This window comes from Papaver somniferum, chromosome 11, assembly GCF_003573695.1.
Source record: "Papaver somniferum cultivar HN1 chromosome 11, ASM357369v1, whole genome shotgun sequence".
In the NCBI taxonomy this organism is placed as follows: Eukaryota; Viridiplantae; Streptophyta; class Magnoliopsida; order Ranunculales; family Papaveraceae; genus Papaver; species Papaver somniferum.
Genome location: NC_039368.1, coordinates 132,880,715 through 132,895,941, shown reverse-complemented (window position 1 = coordinate 132,895,941; position 15,227 = coordinate 132,880,715). Strand labels below are relative to the sequence as shown.

Below are 15,227 nucleotides of genomic sequence, written 5' to 3'. Positions count from 1 at the left end.
TGACTATTAACAAAATCATCGCATACGCGTTGCATATGCGATGACTATTAACAAATCACATAGACAATCGGTGAAGTATGTGGGGATTGATTTACGTAGTCCAGTATTTAGTCACGGTCAGCTATATGTCGCATTGTCTAGGTGTACTGCTTCAAGGAGAATTACTTTATTGTTGCAAAATGAATCAAATGTGTTTTTAGGTCCGGTAAAAAAAATGTAGTGTATCCCGAAGTATTATTGCAGAATTTGATGCTTCTTTTCATTTTCTAGATTGTATCGCACATGTAATTTATAATATTTCTTTATATTGGATGGTTTTATTAGTTTGTTACTGTAGTATTTCGTGAAAAATAAACTCCCCTCATAAGAATATCCCAAATGCTTGCACCAATCCGGGTTTGGCGAAAACACAACTATTGAAAACACAACCATTGTTAAGATTTCTCTTTTAACTATGACACAGTTGCCTTTTTTAGAGGAGACAAAGAAAGGCCGGGATGGAGTCTTGGAAAGACAAATAGTGATCTGGATGAATTTCGAGCTCATCCACCGTTCTTTGTGTCATTAAGAAAATCTTGATCGCTCATCACTAATCTATAGCAGACTGGTTTTTCGGACCATCCACGTATCTCCGAAACTCCCATTTCGGTTACCATTTGTTTTTCTGGATTTTCAACTCCCCGTGATTCCCTTACGAAACTACCTGAACCTCCAAGCCTATTTTTTCTTCTCAAAAATTTTAGTGAGATTTGGGAAACACAATTTCTTCTATCAGATCTTCTCTCAGATTTCTGCTCACACATAAAATTGTTATGCAAAATTAATTTGTTTTCGAACATCCCAGAACAACATCAGTCTCACCAATTCAACATGTAAGTTTCGCCTCCCTTCTAACTTCCGTTTACAGTTTTTTCCAATGGTGGTTGCCGATTGATTCATGCAAAGTTGATTAGAAGAAATCGATTCTTCTTTCATTGGGTTTTCAATTTCGGTTTCCATATTAGCTACACGTTTTACGTATGAAAATGCCTCTCATATTCTCTGTTTATTTTAAGTTTAGATTTCCCTTTTTAATGCTACCGATTAATTCAATCAATTGGTTCTTAATGGTTTGGGTGGAAAGTAGGTTTTTCCCATCACAGAAGAATCCTTATTCTGTCAAATAATTTAAGAAGGATTTACAATGATTTTGAGTGGAAAAATTAATCGTTGATTTTAATGTTCCAATTCTTAAGCTTTTGTGAAGAAAATTTTGTTTGTCAAATTCTTAGGAACTGATTTGAAGTATTATTAAGGTTGGATCTTAGTGATGAGTTCTTTGGGTGTTGCCTTTCACGCGAAATAAATGGGTCTTATGTATTCCAAATGCAAGTTGAACTTATATGGTTTTAGATTTAACATTCATTTTTAATTTGGGGTTCTTAGTATCACCTGTACTTTGTTAACTGAATTCGGAATCCTAGAGTTCTGATCATGTTTTTTTTTCCCTTTCTAGCAGACAATTTTGAGTTGCATGACAAGAAGAGGCTGTTGCACCTTTTTTGGTGTTATATCAAACCTAATTTCATGTTGTTCACAAATGGTTCCATTTCAATGACCATGAGTGGATTCGCTTTGCGGCTTAAATAGTTTTGTACCTAAGTATGTTTCAGTAACTGTCTTTGTTGAGCTCTATTATGAGCTGTTGTGTACCGATGATAACCTAAATAGGAGTAGATTTTAAAGGCTTTTGCATGATTGTCTGATTAAGATGAAAACAATTGGAAAGTTGAAAATGGCGTACCTAGATTTTTGTAATCCAATTGGGGATTACTTTTCCATACTAATTTATATCATACAAGCTTCTTTCATTCTATGTATCTGAACATCTATTTGTTCTTAATTTATCGGAGTATGGATATTTATAATGCTTATTTTTCTGAACTTGCAGGTTGTTCCTCCTGCTGAGTATCTAAATTGTCTTGCTGCACCTATTCAAGCCATAACGTTGATGCTGAAAGTAAATTCTGGCCCATCTACAATTGCACGAAGGTTTTATAATGTTTCGATCACTCATAATATTTGATTTGTTATTTGATTTTTTTTTAATGCCAGTAGCTACCCAAATAAAGAGCAAAATGGCATCACGAGTGACCTGCACAATCCGTTTCCTGACATTTGCAACCTTTCTGATGCAGATGTGTTTGGTTTCTTAAAAAAAGACACCAACATCTAGGTGCTTCAGAGGTCCGGTGGGCAATAAATCCGAATGCGCGAGGTCACAATTGAAAATCTTAGGTGAACTCACTTTAGTTGTTCAACACCGAATTTCTCATTCTTAAATCCGTTAGTGGATATGCATAATCAAAATCTTATTTCATATAAAAATTTTAACTAGACGTGTGGTGCATAGTTAATGAAACTAGGATATCAGAACGGTACATTGACGAATGGTGTTTTGATTGAGGTATTGACCTATGTTGGTTTGTATTCATTTAGGTTGCCGTTTTTTTTTCTTTTAGGTGATAAAACATTTAGGGTTTTGTTTTAAACTATTGGGTATAAACTTTTTTTCAGTTTTGCTAGATTCAAGGATGCAGTGAGATATGTCCACAGTTGCATCTTTAACACCCCTAATCGCACGAAGAAAGCGATGAAAACTGTTCCATACAAATGGAAATCCACAGTCCCTGTTACATTTATGCACAACTACATCTATCAAACAAGCAATCACAGGAAGATTGTACGAAATAGTGTGACCGTCCCGGAATTTGGATACCATCCTCAACTACAGGTGAGTTTGTAACAAAGCTAATTCAGTTAAACAAAGAGAAAATGCAAAAACAAAGATGGGATGCAGCCATGCAAGTAGAAAATATTCGCACATCAAAAACGAAAGGAACGAAAACAAGGAAGAATACATCAAAGGTACTTTTTAAAGATTGTATTGTTGATTCTGATCATATCTTACTTTGGTTTAGGTTATTGAAATTTGAAAGTCTGTGGCAGAGTTTTCAGGCCAAAAAAAGTGTGGTGCAGCGAACAACAACTAATGGTTTGTTCTTGGACACAAATTATCCATGTTTATCTATATATGGCGAGGTATGCTAATTCATTGGCACAAAGTTAGTTCAACAATGATTAATACCTACTTCTTAGTGTCTCACACTTTTTAATTGGTGTAACAGATGGATCGTGACTTAGATTACGCGGTAAGAAAATTCAATAACCATATTTTTAGATGTCTACCATTTTAGCTTTCTGATTGTCATATTAACGGAAACTCTCGATTTTACAAGATTAAACATTTAGCAAGGAATGGTGTTCTGATTGACTTTCATGATATGAAGGTTTGTTCATCTTATGTTTTCTATCAGTTTTATTTTATTTTATTTTCCATGAAATGTGATCTATTTTCAATGATTTGATGATAAAAGCCGCTTGAGGACCGGCTGATTGTGACTTATTTGGGGAAGGAAAAATACGTTGCTACTCCCGAGGTAAACGATATCACATTTTCAAACATTCTTACCAGTAATTTTGTTTTTTATGTACACAAAGTTACAAATTTTTGTAGAAAGACCGGCAAATGGGAGACAAAATTTATCTTAGTTTGCATTATGGGCCTCAATGAAAACAAAAACATAAGGTACTACTCAGATCATTCCCATTAATTTTTTTTTCTATCAATCGAAGTGAATTTGCTAAGACTGCGGCAATGCAATTATTTATGAAATGCACAAAACTAATGAATTGCTTATACTCAGATTGTTGTACGTGCTCCTCATTGGAAACACATGCTCCTCATAAACACTTTTACATTCTCAAACGTGGTGAAGAAAATGTACCCTACAAATGGAAAGACGTCAATTTCCCATATATGCAACGACTATTAATAAATCACAAGGACAATCAGTGAAGTATGTGGGCATTGATTTACGTACTCCGGTATTTAGCCATGGTCAGCTATATGTCGCATTGTCTAGGTGTAGTGCTGCAAGGAGAATTACTTTATTGTTGACCAATGAATCAAATGTGTGTTTAGATCCGGTAACAACAAATGTAGTGTATTCTGAAGTTTTACTGTAAAATTAAATACTTCGTTTAATTTTATAAATTGTATGGTTTCTTTAAATTGGATGATTTTATTAGTTTGTTATTTTAGTATTTCGTGAAAAAAAGGATTGTCCCCATAAAAACATTCTCAATGCCTGCATATATCCGGATTTGCTAAAAATACGACTAAAATTATAACACTACGCGCCGAAGGCGCACGAGAGGTTGAGCCCAGACCGAGATAGACTTACATGCTTTAGACTTACATGTTGAACAGTAACTTCGCCAAAAAATCATTCCACTTTCCCCCTAGAGATTCTTTTGCCAATTTTTTAAATGAAATATCTGTTCTATTACATCCATTCTTTGGTTTAGCAGAATGCAATAGAAATCAAGAGATGACTTCGATGCATTGCTCTTCCTTAGTCAGTATCCACTGTCCTAGATTCCGACAATCAAACATATTTTTGTCAGATTTACATTATTTGAACTTTGCAGAGTTCATCAGAATCCCTAGCAGAAGAAAACTCCGCTATAAAGCTTGATCTCATCAAGGCTCAAAGCGAGAGTAATTGTACACTGGAGAAGTTAAGAGAAGTGGAGGCACAGAATTTGCAGCTTCAGCAGAATTTCCGAAGGTATGGTTCAAGCGAAACTTCTGCTCTCTTTACTTTTTTTTTTTGTTAATTCTTATTGTTTTTACAATTGAGAAGTCATTTCAAGTTTTGGCGGTTTCTAATGGATTTTGTGTATTAGAATCTTTTCCTTTGTTATCACAGAACTTGATTTGTCAGGTATATATTGTTTTTCTGAAACAGTTTGGAGGAGAAGCTTTCGAATCTAGAGAAATAGAATCATGTTTTAAGGCAAAAGGCGTTATGCTTATCTCCAAAGGTCAATCGGCCGGCATTTGCAAAGACATTTTGTGAAGTAAGACAGTTCACCAACCCACTCCTTAGGTTTTTTATCTATTTTATTTAAACAACAATAGTGAAACCAATTTATTCATTTTTTGATGACTCAGAAGTAATCTGGGATGACTGTTGTGCTTCCTGATACTGAGAGAAAGAACTCATATGTAAGACATTTTCTTCCTTCTTAGTCGTCACATAGTGTAACTGAGTTGTTCACCTCCATAAATTGCTCATTTTCCACGTTCTTTGATATAGGACTCTCATTCGCCTCGTTCGCCTACAAAACTTTTTTCACCATTTGCACACATTGGAACTGAGTCGTTTAGATCAAAAATTATAACTGACAGGCATCAGGTTTGTTTCCATGATAAATACCAGTTCCATTCCTGATTTTGGAGACATTATCTTTATCTTGTACTACTGGATATGATCTCTGTCATTTCCATGTTATAAATTTTAGTATTCGTCTAGCGGAATTTTGAGATTATCGTGCAGGAGAGTCATGAGTTTCTTTTAAGGTGTATCAAAGAAGATTTAGGATTTCAAGATGGTAAACCAGTGGCAGCTTGTATTATATATACATGCCTTCTCCACTGGCATGCCTTTGAGTCTGAGAGGACTGTTATTTTCGATCGCATAATTGAGGGAATTAAAGTTGCCATTAAGGTAATCGTACTCGCTTCATATATTTGGTTAATTGTATATCTGGATAAGAAATGGATAGCCTTAGTTGCACTCCGTCAGTAATCAGATTGTTATAAATATTTCAGGTGGGGAATGTGAACAATATGCTTCCCTATTGGTTGTCGAATGCTTCAACACTTCTGTGCCTCCTGCAGAGGAATTTACGCTCAAATGGTCTTTTAAGAATGATGCCCTTTTCTCGGCATGCTTCTGGGCATCCTGGAGCCACTATGAGAGTAATTCCTGTAAGATCTGTCTAGAGGTTCATCTTGGCATTCTTGCTTGTATATCCACATGAGCTTATGTGAATTTGATATATTACTCAGGGCTTATCACCTAAGCAATGCAATACATTCGATGATGGCATGTCACATGTAGAAGCAACCTATCCAGCTATATTATTTAAGCAGAAGTTGACTGCGTATGTTGAGAAGATTTTTGGCTTGATTCGAGACAACTTGAAGAAAGAAATTGCCCCACTACTTAGTCTCCGCATTCAGGTAGTGATTCTGATGTTTCCATCTTTTCTGCCTTCAGACAGAAAATTTCATGCAATACTGAACTGTTGTGTATCACTTGAAAGGCACCAAAGAACGTCAGCAGGCGCCCTGTAAAGCCATCTAAGTTTCAAGGAGCTATTCCTCAGCAACAGTCTCTAAGCAGTCATTGGGACAGGATAATCAAATTCTTGGATTCGCTCATGAGTCATTTACGTGAAAATTACGTGCGTGCTGTGTCTTTTTCTAACGTATCACTGTTTGCGTATTTTTTTTTTCTTTTCTTCTATTTCTTTTGCTAGTTTCGTATCCTAAAAATGGTGCTAAATTGTGTGCTGAAGGTTCCGTCTTTTTTTATCCGAAAACTCATTACTCAGGTTTTCTCCTTCGTCAATATATCTCTATTTAACAGGTATGGTTGGAAAATTATGCTGCTTTCAATATCCTGATATTTTCATATCAATTGGCTTAGAGCATCTGTATTCAAGATACATTTTCTCTCTTCCTCAGTCTTCTACTGCGTCGGGAATGTTGCACATTTTCAAATGGTGAATACGTAAAATCTGGTTTTTCAGAACTTGAACGATGGATTACTAATGCCACTGAGGAGGTAACTCATTTCTGGTTGCTCAAGGAAATGAAGTGGTCTCCTTGCACTATCATTTTTTTTAAGAATCTCATTTATCATTAGCTGTAGTTTGCAGGTTCTTCTTGGCAAGAATTAAATTATATCAGACAAGCAGTTGGTTTTCTGGTAACGAGCAATCGCCATCATTTTTTCTACTTGATTTAAGCATTGGTGGTTTTATTTTTCCTCATTGATTATGGAAATTTTCAGGTGACACATCAAAAGCGAAAAAAGTCACTAGAAGAGATCACACGGGGTCTATGCCCGGTATAAACTCTTTAGAACACAAATCCAAATTCTTGTCTTGAACCTAGGAAACGAAGAAGAATATGTTAATAATACCAATCGATTTGTTTCTTAAACTTTGGACAGGCATTGACTGTAAGACAAATTTACCGGATAAGTACCATGTATTGTGATGACAAGTATAGCACACAGAGTGTGTCAACAGAGGCAAGTTTAGTTCTGCTTGAAGTTTAATTTCAGTTACCATATAATTTCTAATCAATCTAATGTTCAAAAAATGTGCAGGTTGTGGAACAAATGAGAGAGACTCTAAATAAGGCTGCTTCGAAGAATCACAACTCTAATTCATTCTTGTTAGATGATGATCTAAGGTAATTTTCTCAATTACATGTTCCTTTTTGTATGCTGCACCAGTCTTTATCTCAATGCATAAGTCTAATCGACCTTGACTCAACTAGATAGGAAAGCATTAGCATAAGTTGGGAATTATCTTGTGTTTCAACTGTTATATGATTTTGTGGCAGCATTCCGTTTTCCACTGAAGACATATTAGAGGCCCTTGCAGAGGTAGAGCCATCAGATGTAGAGTTCCCACCATTTGCACATGAATATGCTTGTGCACAATTCCTAGTCCCTAATCAAGAGTAGATATAAGCTCCCCTGTAAAGCTCCAGTCCCCAGTTAAATTTTGTAAAACGGACTGGAGATGCGTGACAGGGACTAATTCTAAGCCTCCCCCATCAGAAGTTATGTAGGTGCACATAATCTTAGACAGAGATACCTAATTTTTTAGCCAGTACAGATCAACACAGGTGTTTCAGGGCGGCAAGTGTTACAGGCAGGGCAGTCTTGGACCAGTTTTTTAACTAGTCTTTTACATTTCTGTACATGTATCACCTTCAAACACATACAAGCTGTTGTAAAATACTGTATAGAAGATCTGTGACATCCATTGAAGTCCAGAACTCATAAAACTAGCCTGTATTCATTCTGTAACAAAAATTCATTCAATAAAGGAATCCTCACATATCTTTGTGCATTAATCATTTGAACTCGAAAAATGAAAGTATCAGTTCATTGGAGCTAGAAAATAAAAGAATGAAGCAAATGTAAGTATTGTTCTGTTTCTATCTTAAGCCTTCTGTCAGGATCACTACCATCAGCAGCAACTGGAGACTGTAAATCTGTAAAAGAGTTGTCAGGCCTTTAGTTATTATTACTATCAGTATCAGCAGTAGCAGACTGGAAACTTGTAGAAGAGCTGTCAAGCCTAAGCCAACTACTGCTTTCTTCAGAAGCAGCAACACCATGTAAGTCTGGCAACGAGGGTGATAAGCGCCCGAGAGTAAATGTAGAAGCATTTCGACTAGGACAAGATGATGACTTGACTCGCAGATGGGAAGCTAAATTCTCACTGTACGATCTCGATCCACCGCTGTTAAAGTTAGAAATCCCTATATTGTTGTAGGAACAGATTATCGCAGCTACAATAATTTAGCGATTTTATACTAGTAAGTGATAGCGAGTTTGTCGCTGAAGAATAGAAGAGTGACATAATGAGTGACGTCAGTTCAAACATAAGAAAGATGTGAAGACTTAGCGAGATAAAGAAGGGTTTGCCAGAAGATCGCAAGATAGATCCGAAAGAAATGGGAAACTTACACTATGTTTGTTTACTCCTGACTCATTTTGAGTCGTCTGGATCTGAGTGAAATTACCTGACTCATCTGGATCTGACTCAATCTCTTTGTTTTGAGTCAGATCTGATTCATCTGACTAAAAAAACGTGAGTCAGTGGTTTGATCCCGTGAGTCAGAGGTATTTTGTTACCTGACTCAAATGGGTCCGAGTCAGGGTTATGTCTGAGTCATAGGTCGAGTCAGATCTGACTCAAAATACAAAACAAACGGTCTGACTGCTGACTCGGCCCGAGTCAGAGGTTGACTCAGATCCAGACGCCGAGTCAGCTGCAAACAAACAAGATGTTAGCTTTCATTTACTTTATAATTCTTTATATAAAGGATCAGGTATCTCGAGTGGAGGGGAGATCTTTTGAGAGTAGTGAGAAACATTGTATGAGGGAGAAAGTCTGAGAGAAAGTCCGTTGAATATTATCATTATTCTTTGATTGTTCTTCATCTGTCATGTATAATTTGTGAGCGAGATTAATAAAGATGTCTTAGATTTATCAAGTTTGATTGTGTGTTCTTAGATTCTTAACAGGGTGTGGTTGTAGGGAAACCTGCTACAACTGCAGCCAGACAACTTAAGCGTTACAAGCACACAAGACAGGCTTTCAGAGACTGTGATATTGATTTATGCAATTTCCAGCAGGAGCAAATGCCACCCATGGCATATTGCAGGACCTTAAAACAATCTTGATAATCACTTTGATACCCTAATTCAATAAAATCCAGATTAACTATTTTGAATCAGCAATCGGGATTTAGTAACGTAAAACCCTAAATTTAACAAAAAAAGATTCAATTTTTTACTCGAACTTCTCCGAATTCCAGAAACCCAGTTCTTCAAAGATTCACCAATTTGCATACATTTATTATCTGGATCACTAAAAACCCTAAATACACAAAGTGGATTCCAAAATCAAGAATCAAGAAAATATGAGAAACTTACTTGATTGTTAAAGCGCTTCCCAAAGAACCCAATACATCAAATCGTCTAATACTCTGAACTTCACTACTCCCATCATCTTCTTCTACTTCTTCATCCTCTCCGATACCCATTTTTCCTAAATCCCAATTTACTCCAATTGAAGATCTTTGAGATGTATCCTTAGAGCAACCACAGTCACGACTAAATTTGGGTACTAAACCCAAATTTGGTCCCAGAAAGTGCCGTAGTGGTGAGGAGTAAAGCCATATTTAGTCCAGAGAATTAGGGTTTGTGACCAAATGTGGTCGCCAACCCAGACTAAAATGATCAATAGTGGGACGGGGTTATTACGAGCGTATGAATCGAGACGGAAGTATAGTGGGCGCTCCACACCAGGCGTATGTATAAAGAACGTATGATATTGGGACGGATGTATACAGAGCGTTTGAATTAGGCGTATTTATAAACACCGCCGGGCCATACGGAGATAAAAGATACGCCCCATAGCAGGTGTAATTAGAATGTACGTCCCAATGGGGCGCAGTTATTAAAAACGCCTGGTTTGGGCGCATGTATTATGAGCGTCTGTGTGATGCGCATGTATTATGAGCGTCTGTGTGATGCGCATGTATTATGAGCGTCTGGAATGGGCGCACGTATTGTGAGCGTTTGTTAACACCTCTTCATGTCGTTACTTTATCTGAAATTGCTGCAATTGTTTCTCTCATCGCTTCTTTTATCTATCTTTTAGGGTTTTTTGGTATTGATTTCGTTCAATCTGTCTCTACTCGAGAAGACGAGAACGAAAATGAACATCATCAATTCCTTATTGAAGAAGATGATAGGAAACGTCCAGGGCCGTGTCCTGCTTCTCTTGATGATTGTACCACTGCTCCTTCTTTACCACCATTGATTACACCTTCATCCGAAAAAGACGAAAAAGTCATTAAATCCGTGGTTTCAGGGAGTTTACCATCGTATTCGTTGGAATCTAAGCTAGGGGATTGTAAAAGAGCAGCTTCGATTCGAAGAGAAGCATTGCAAAGAATGACAGGAAGATCTCTAGATGGATTACCGTTGGAAGGATTTGATTATGAATCAATTTTAGGGCAATGTTGTGAAATGCCAGTTGGATATGTTCAGATACCTGTTGGTATTGCTGGTCCGTTGTTACTTGATGGGAGAGAATATTCAGTACCAATGGCTACTACTGAAGGTTGTTTGATTGCTAGTACAAACCGTGGGTGTAAAGCGATTTACGTTTCTGGGGGTGCTACTAGTGTTCTGTTACAAACTTGACTGGTTCTGCCATTGCATCTACGCCTGAACTAGACGCACAATCCATCTACGCCTGAACTAGACGCACTTTCTATGTCCGCCCAACACAGACGCACCTTCCATATCCTCCCTACCCAGACGCACCTTCTATGTCTGCCCGAGTCATACGCACTTTCTATCTCCGTATGTATCAGACGCACATAACTTCTCCGTCCCGGTAGACGCACTTCCCATCGCCGTCCCATGTTAGGCGTGAACTATACCTACGCCTCAATCAGGCGCACGTAATAACTCCGTTTCATTCAGACGCATATTTTAAAGAACGCTCGGTCAAGAAACGTGAGTATAAGTTCCGTCTGTACCAAGCGTTCGTATAAGTTACGCTTCACCAAATTTTGGTCGTCCCCCATTGCGCTTGAACACCCAGAATACCAAATTTTTTTGGCTTTTAGTCTGGCTTTTGGTATTTGGTCCGTCTCATGACTGTGGTTGCTCTTAGTACTCATTACAGGAAAACAATGATTTTCCTCAAAAGTTACTCTGCAAATTTCTTGTTGTATGTACAAAGAATGTACACTGATCTTGATTAATAAAAACACTAAAAAATCAAAAAATTTAAAGAAAAAGAAAAGTTGAGTTTCCATGGTGGAATCAACAGAACTTTCTAAGAACGAACAAAGTCCCCCTGATATAACCTAAAAGCCAGTAACACAAATTCGCCTGTTCCAAACAAACCGACACAATAAAATCCATATACTCAAACAAAATCGAGTCGAATACCATGAAATACTCATCCATTCAACGCAAGAATGTTGGAATATCTGATAAAAACAGAAGGGTAGAAACAGAGAGGAGGAAGAAGGATCTTAAAAAGATTGAAAATACCAGACGATTGATCCTCATTATTTCTTCCTTTTTCTTTTGAAATGAGATTGATATCTCTGGTATGGGTTTTTGATGCAGATCGGATGAGAGTAATTTCTTGGTGAAGGTGAGCTAATCGAGTTTTCTTTTTTAGGTTTTGATTAACCTAAGACAGTAGACAGAGGAAAAACAGACCAATTGGAACAGAGAGAGGGGGATGAAGAAAGTAGACTGTCAAAAAGTCCTTTTATAGGCCACCTTATCCTCAATCAGGGGTAAAATTGGGAAGGTACAAATACTTTCTGTTGTAAATTTGGTCTGATGTGAGGGTTTGGGAGGTGTTTTGTAATGACACTAGAGCAACTGCAATGGACGAGTAAACATATAATTATGATCCAGGGACGAGACGCAACGGGACGGAGTAAAGACTAAAATCTGGACCAAAACCAAATTACAGACCATATTTGGTCTGGGACCAAGACCAAAACTATATATAGTGGAGCGGAGGTATAATCACCGTTTGGCATCGGGCGTATATATAATCTACGCCTGTTGTCAAACGTAAGTAAAGTCACCGCCCCATAAAGAGGCGTGTATATAAGTTACGCCCGGTTCAGGAGTTGATAAAATGTTCGCCCGTTGGGACGTTGATAAAGTTTACGCCCCACGTCAGGCGTTAATAAAATGAACGCCCCATTCAGACGAAGATTATACAAACGCCCCAGCCCGGCGTTGATATTCTTAACGCCCCACGCCAGGCGTTGATAAAGTGTACGCCCCACGCCAGGCGTTGATAAAGTGTACGCCCCATTCAGGCGTTGATATAGTTAACGCCTCACGCCAGGCGTTTATATAGTTAACGCCCCAGACAGGCGGTGATATAATTAACGCCCCATGCCAGGCGGTGATATAATTAACGCCTCATCCCGGCGTTGATATAGTTAACGCCCCACGGCAGGCGTTTATATAGTTAACGCCCCAAGCTTGAATTTAAAAAAAAAAAAATACTTAGACAAAATTGATTTTGAAATTTTTTTATACCGTTGGTAATTCGACCGTTGAAGAAAATGGAACGTTCAAGAAAATGGAACGTTGAAGAAAATGGAACGTTGGATAATTTGGAACGTTGGAAAGTTTGGAAGACATTTCGGTTTTTTCGGAAGAAACACCTATATATACACATGAGATCCTGTGACATTTTCCCACGACCAATACTTCAAACTATCCACACCAATAAGAAGAAATATTGTTTCTGCTTTCAAATCAGTTGGAAAATTTTCACGGATTCGCTTACAATGGCACCAAGAGTAGCACGAGGTCCAAATTTTACGACAATCGAAGATGTAACAATGTGTAAAATTCATTTATCTATATCTCAAGATTCTAGTGTTGGAGCTGATCAATCAGAGGTGACGTTGTGGACTCGTATCAAGGATGATATTGAACTTCATTTACCTAATAATCCAGAGCGGTCTTGGAGTTCTTGGCAAAAACGATATCAGGGAATAAGTAAAGATGTGGCGTTATTTTCGGCAAAAGAGGCAGAAGTTGAAGGTGAATATCATACTGGATGGGGTCCTGAAAAGAAGGTAAGCATTCTTGATTTTTCCAACCATTGTTTTCTAATATTTAATAAGAGCCCATGTACTTAAGTGTTTTTAAAAACATTAACAGCTTGAAGAAGTTAACAAGAGGTTCAAGGAATGCAACGATGGGAAAAAATTTAAGCACGAAAAGTGCTACCAAGTTGTGTTAGAAAATATAAAATATAATCGACGATCGACTTTTGTATTCGATACGACGCATGATTTGGACACTTATGAGAATAACGAGGAAGATGATGAAGGACCGCAAACAACAACTCAAGGAGAGACCGGTAACGATACAGATGGGGGAGACATAGAGAACACATATCTTCGTAAGATGGGGAAAAAAGCAGCAAAAAGATTGAAGAAAACAGGGAGAGAGAAATCCAGTCACCAAGAGGAATTGATGGGAATAATTATTAAAGAACAACAAAATTTCAATACTCATTACCAAGCACAATCAAGATTCAAGATGGAACAAAGAGCAGCAGAGTTTGCAGCAAAACAAGCTGAACATGCTGCAAAAATAGCCAAGCAAGCTGAAGACGAAGAATTTCGCATCATTATGATGGATCTTGAAAAAATGGAACCTGTACAACAAGAGTACTTCCGACTTCGCAGGGCGGACATAGTTCGGAATAAAAGAAACCAATCTTAACACAAAGGCGGAATAGTTCAAACCTTAATTATTTCTCCTATTTAGTGATTAGTAGTATTATTAGTATTATTATGTTTTAAATTTCTTAGTATCTGAACAATTAGCATTATTATTATGTAATTTTTGGATTTTAAATTTACTTCCGTTGATTTGAATTAAATTTCTACTTTTTTGAAACATACGACCTTAATTAAAACTTGAGGATGTTTACATACAAAGAGATAATAGAAAGGAAATGACAAACGACAATTTCATAAAAATCACTTCAAGATTCCATAAAAATCACTAAAAAATCAATTCCATACTCACGCAATTAGCTCTTCTACATATGTAACTCCCAAAATTTACATAACTACAATTTACATAACTAAAATTAATCACTTCAAAATTCAATAAAAAACAATACAAATTCAATTATTGGTAACCATTTTCACATACAACATGCAGAAAACCAATAATTAATCCAATAATTTACATAACTACAATAATTTAAAATTAATCCAATAATTTACATAACTACAATTATTGATAACCATATTCACTAAAATTAATTACCAACAGACAACATGAAGAAAAACAATAAAAGGAAGCTCTCAATTGAAATAGGTTGATTGAAACAGTTGAAGGGTGAGAACTATTTCCCACATAATCTACATAACCACGGATTTTTACAATACCCAAAAATAATAAATCAAATTTTTACAATGCCACTGTGGAAGTTCTAATAAATTTTAGTGAATAGATTATAAATCAAACAAAAATTTACAATACCCACAAATCAAATTTTTACAATACCCACAAATAAATTTTTACAACCACTGTGGAAGCTCTAATAAATATTAATCTCTATAAAAACATAAAACACACATACCCAATTTTTTCACATACATATTAATCTCTATAAAAACATAAAACACACATACCCACAAATATTAATCTCAAATTTTTTTAAGCTCTAACTATTTTAAAAAAAAATTCAACCAAATTTACATAATCATCAAATATGGTTTTTTTCACATACATATTAATCTCTATAAAAACATAAAACACACATACCCAATTAAATTTAACCAATTTCATATTCTTATTTGTTCGTTAAAACCAAACTTTAGATAAACTAATTTTAACAAATAAAACCCTAAATAAATTATACAAACAATATGGATAAAACAAAAGAGATTAAGAAAAAAAAACATACCTCTTTTTTAACCCGGGTTCATCAAG

General features: G+C 36.5%; 2 protein-coding genes across 2 annotated transcripts; both read left to right on the top strand.

Moving 5' to 3' along the window:
- Positions 1-3,108: 3,108 nt before the first annotated feature.
- Positions 3,109-8,024, top strand: LOC113321189 (myosin-15-like). Its single transcript, XM_026569069.1, has 19 exons — positions 3,109-3,191; positions 3,279-3,329; positions 3,417-3,479; positions 3,557-3,628; positions 3,747-4,673; positions 4,854-4,965; positions 5,060-5,113; positions 5,205-5,303; positions 5,445-5,615; positions 5,720-5,878; positions 5,960-6,133; positions 6,217-6,357; positions 6,472-6,542; positions 6,641-6,740; positions 6,828-6,884; positions 6,969-7,025; positions 7,131-7,211; positions 7,290-7,375; positions 7,529-8,024. Exons 7-19 carry the CDS (start codon positions 5,072-5,074, stop codon positions 7,650-7,652), a joined length of 1,362 nt encoding a protein of 453 aa, XP_026424854.1. The 5' UTR covers positions 3,109-3,191; positions 3,279-3,329; positions 3,417-3,479; positions 3,557-3,628; positions 3,747-4,673; positions 4,854-4,965; positions 5,060-5,071; the 3' UTR covers positions 7,653-8,024.
- Positions 8,025-10,250: 2,226 nt separating this feature from the next.
- Positions 10,251-10,916, top strand: LOC113325202 (3-hydroxy-3-methylglutaryl-coenzyme A reductase-like). Its single transcript, XM_026573415.1, has one exon. The coding sequence runs from the start codon at positions 10,251-10,253 to the stop codon at positions 10,914-10,916; it is 666 nt and encodes a 221-aa protein (XP_026429200.1).
- Positions 10,917-15,227: the final 4,311 nt, after the last annotated feature.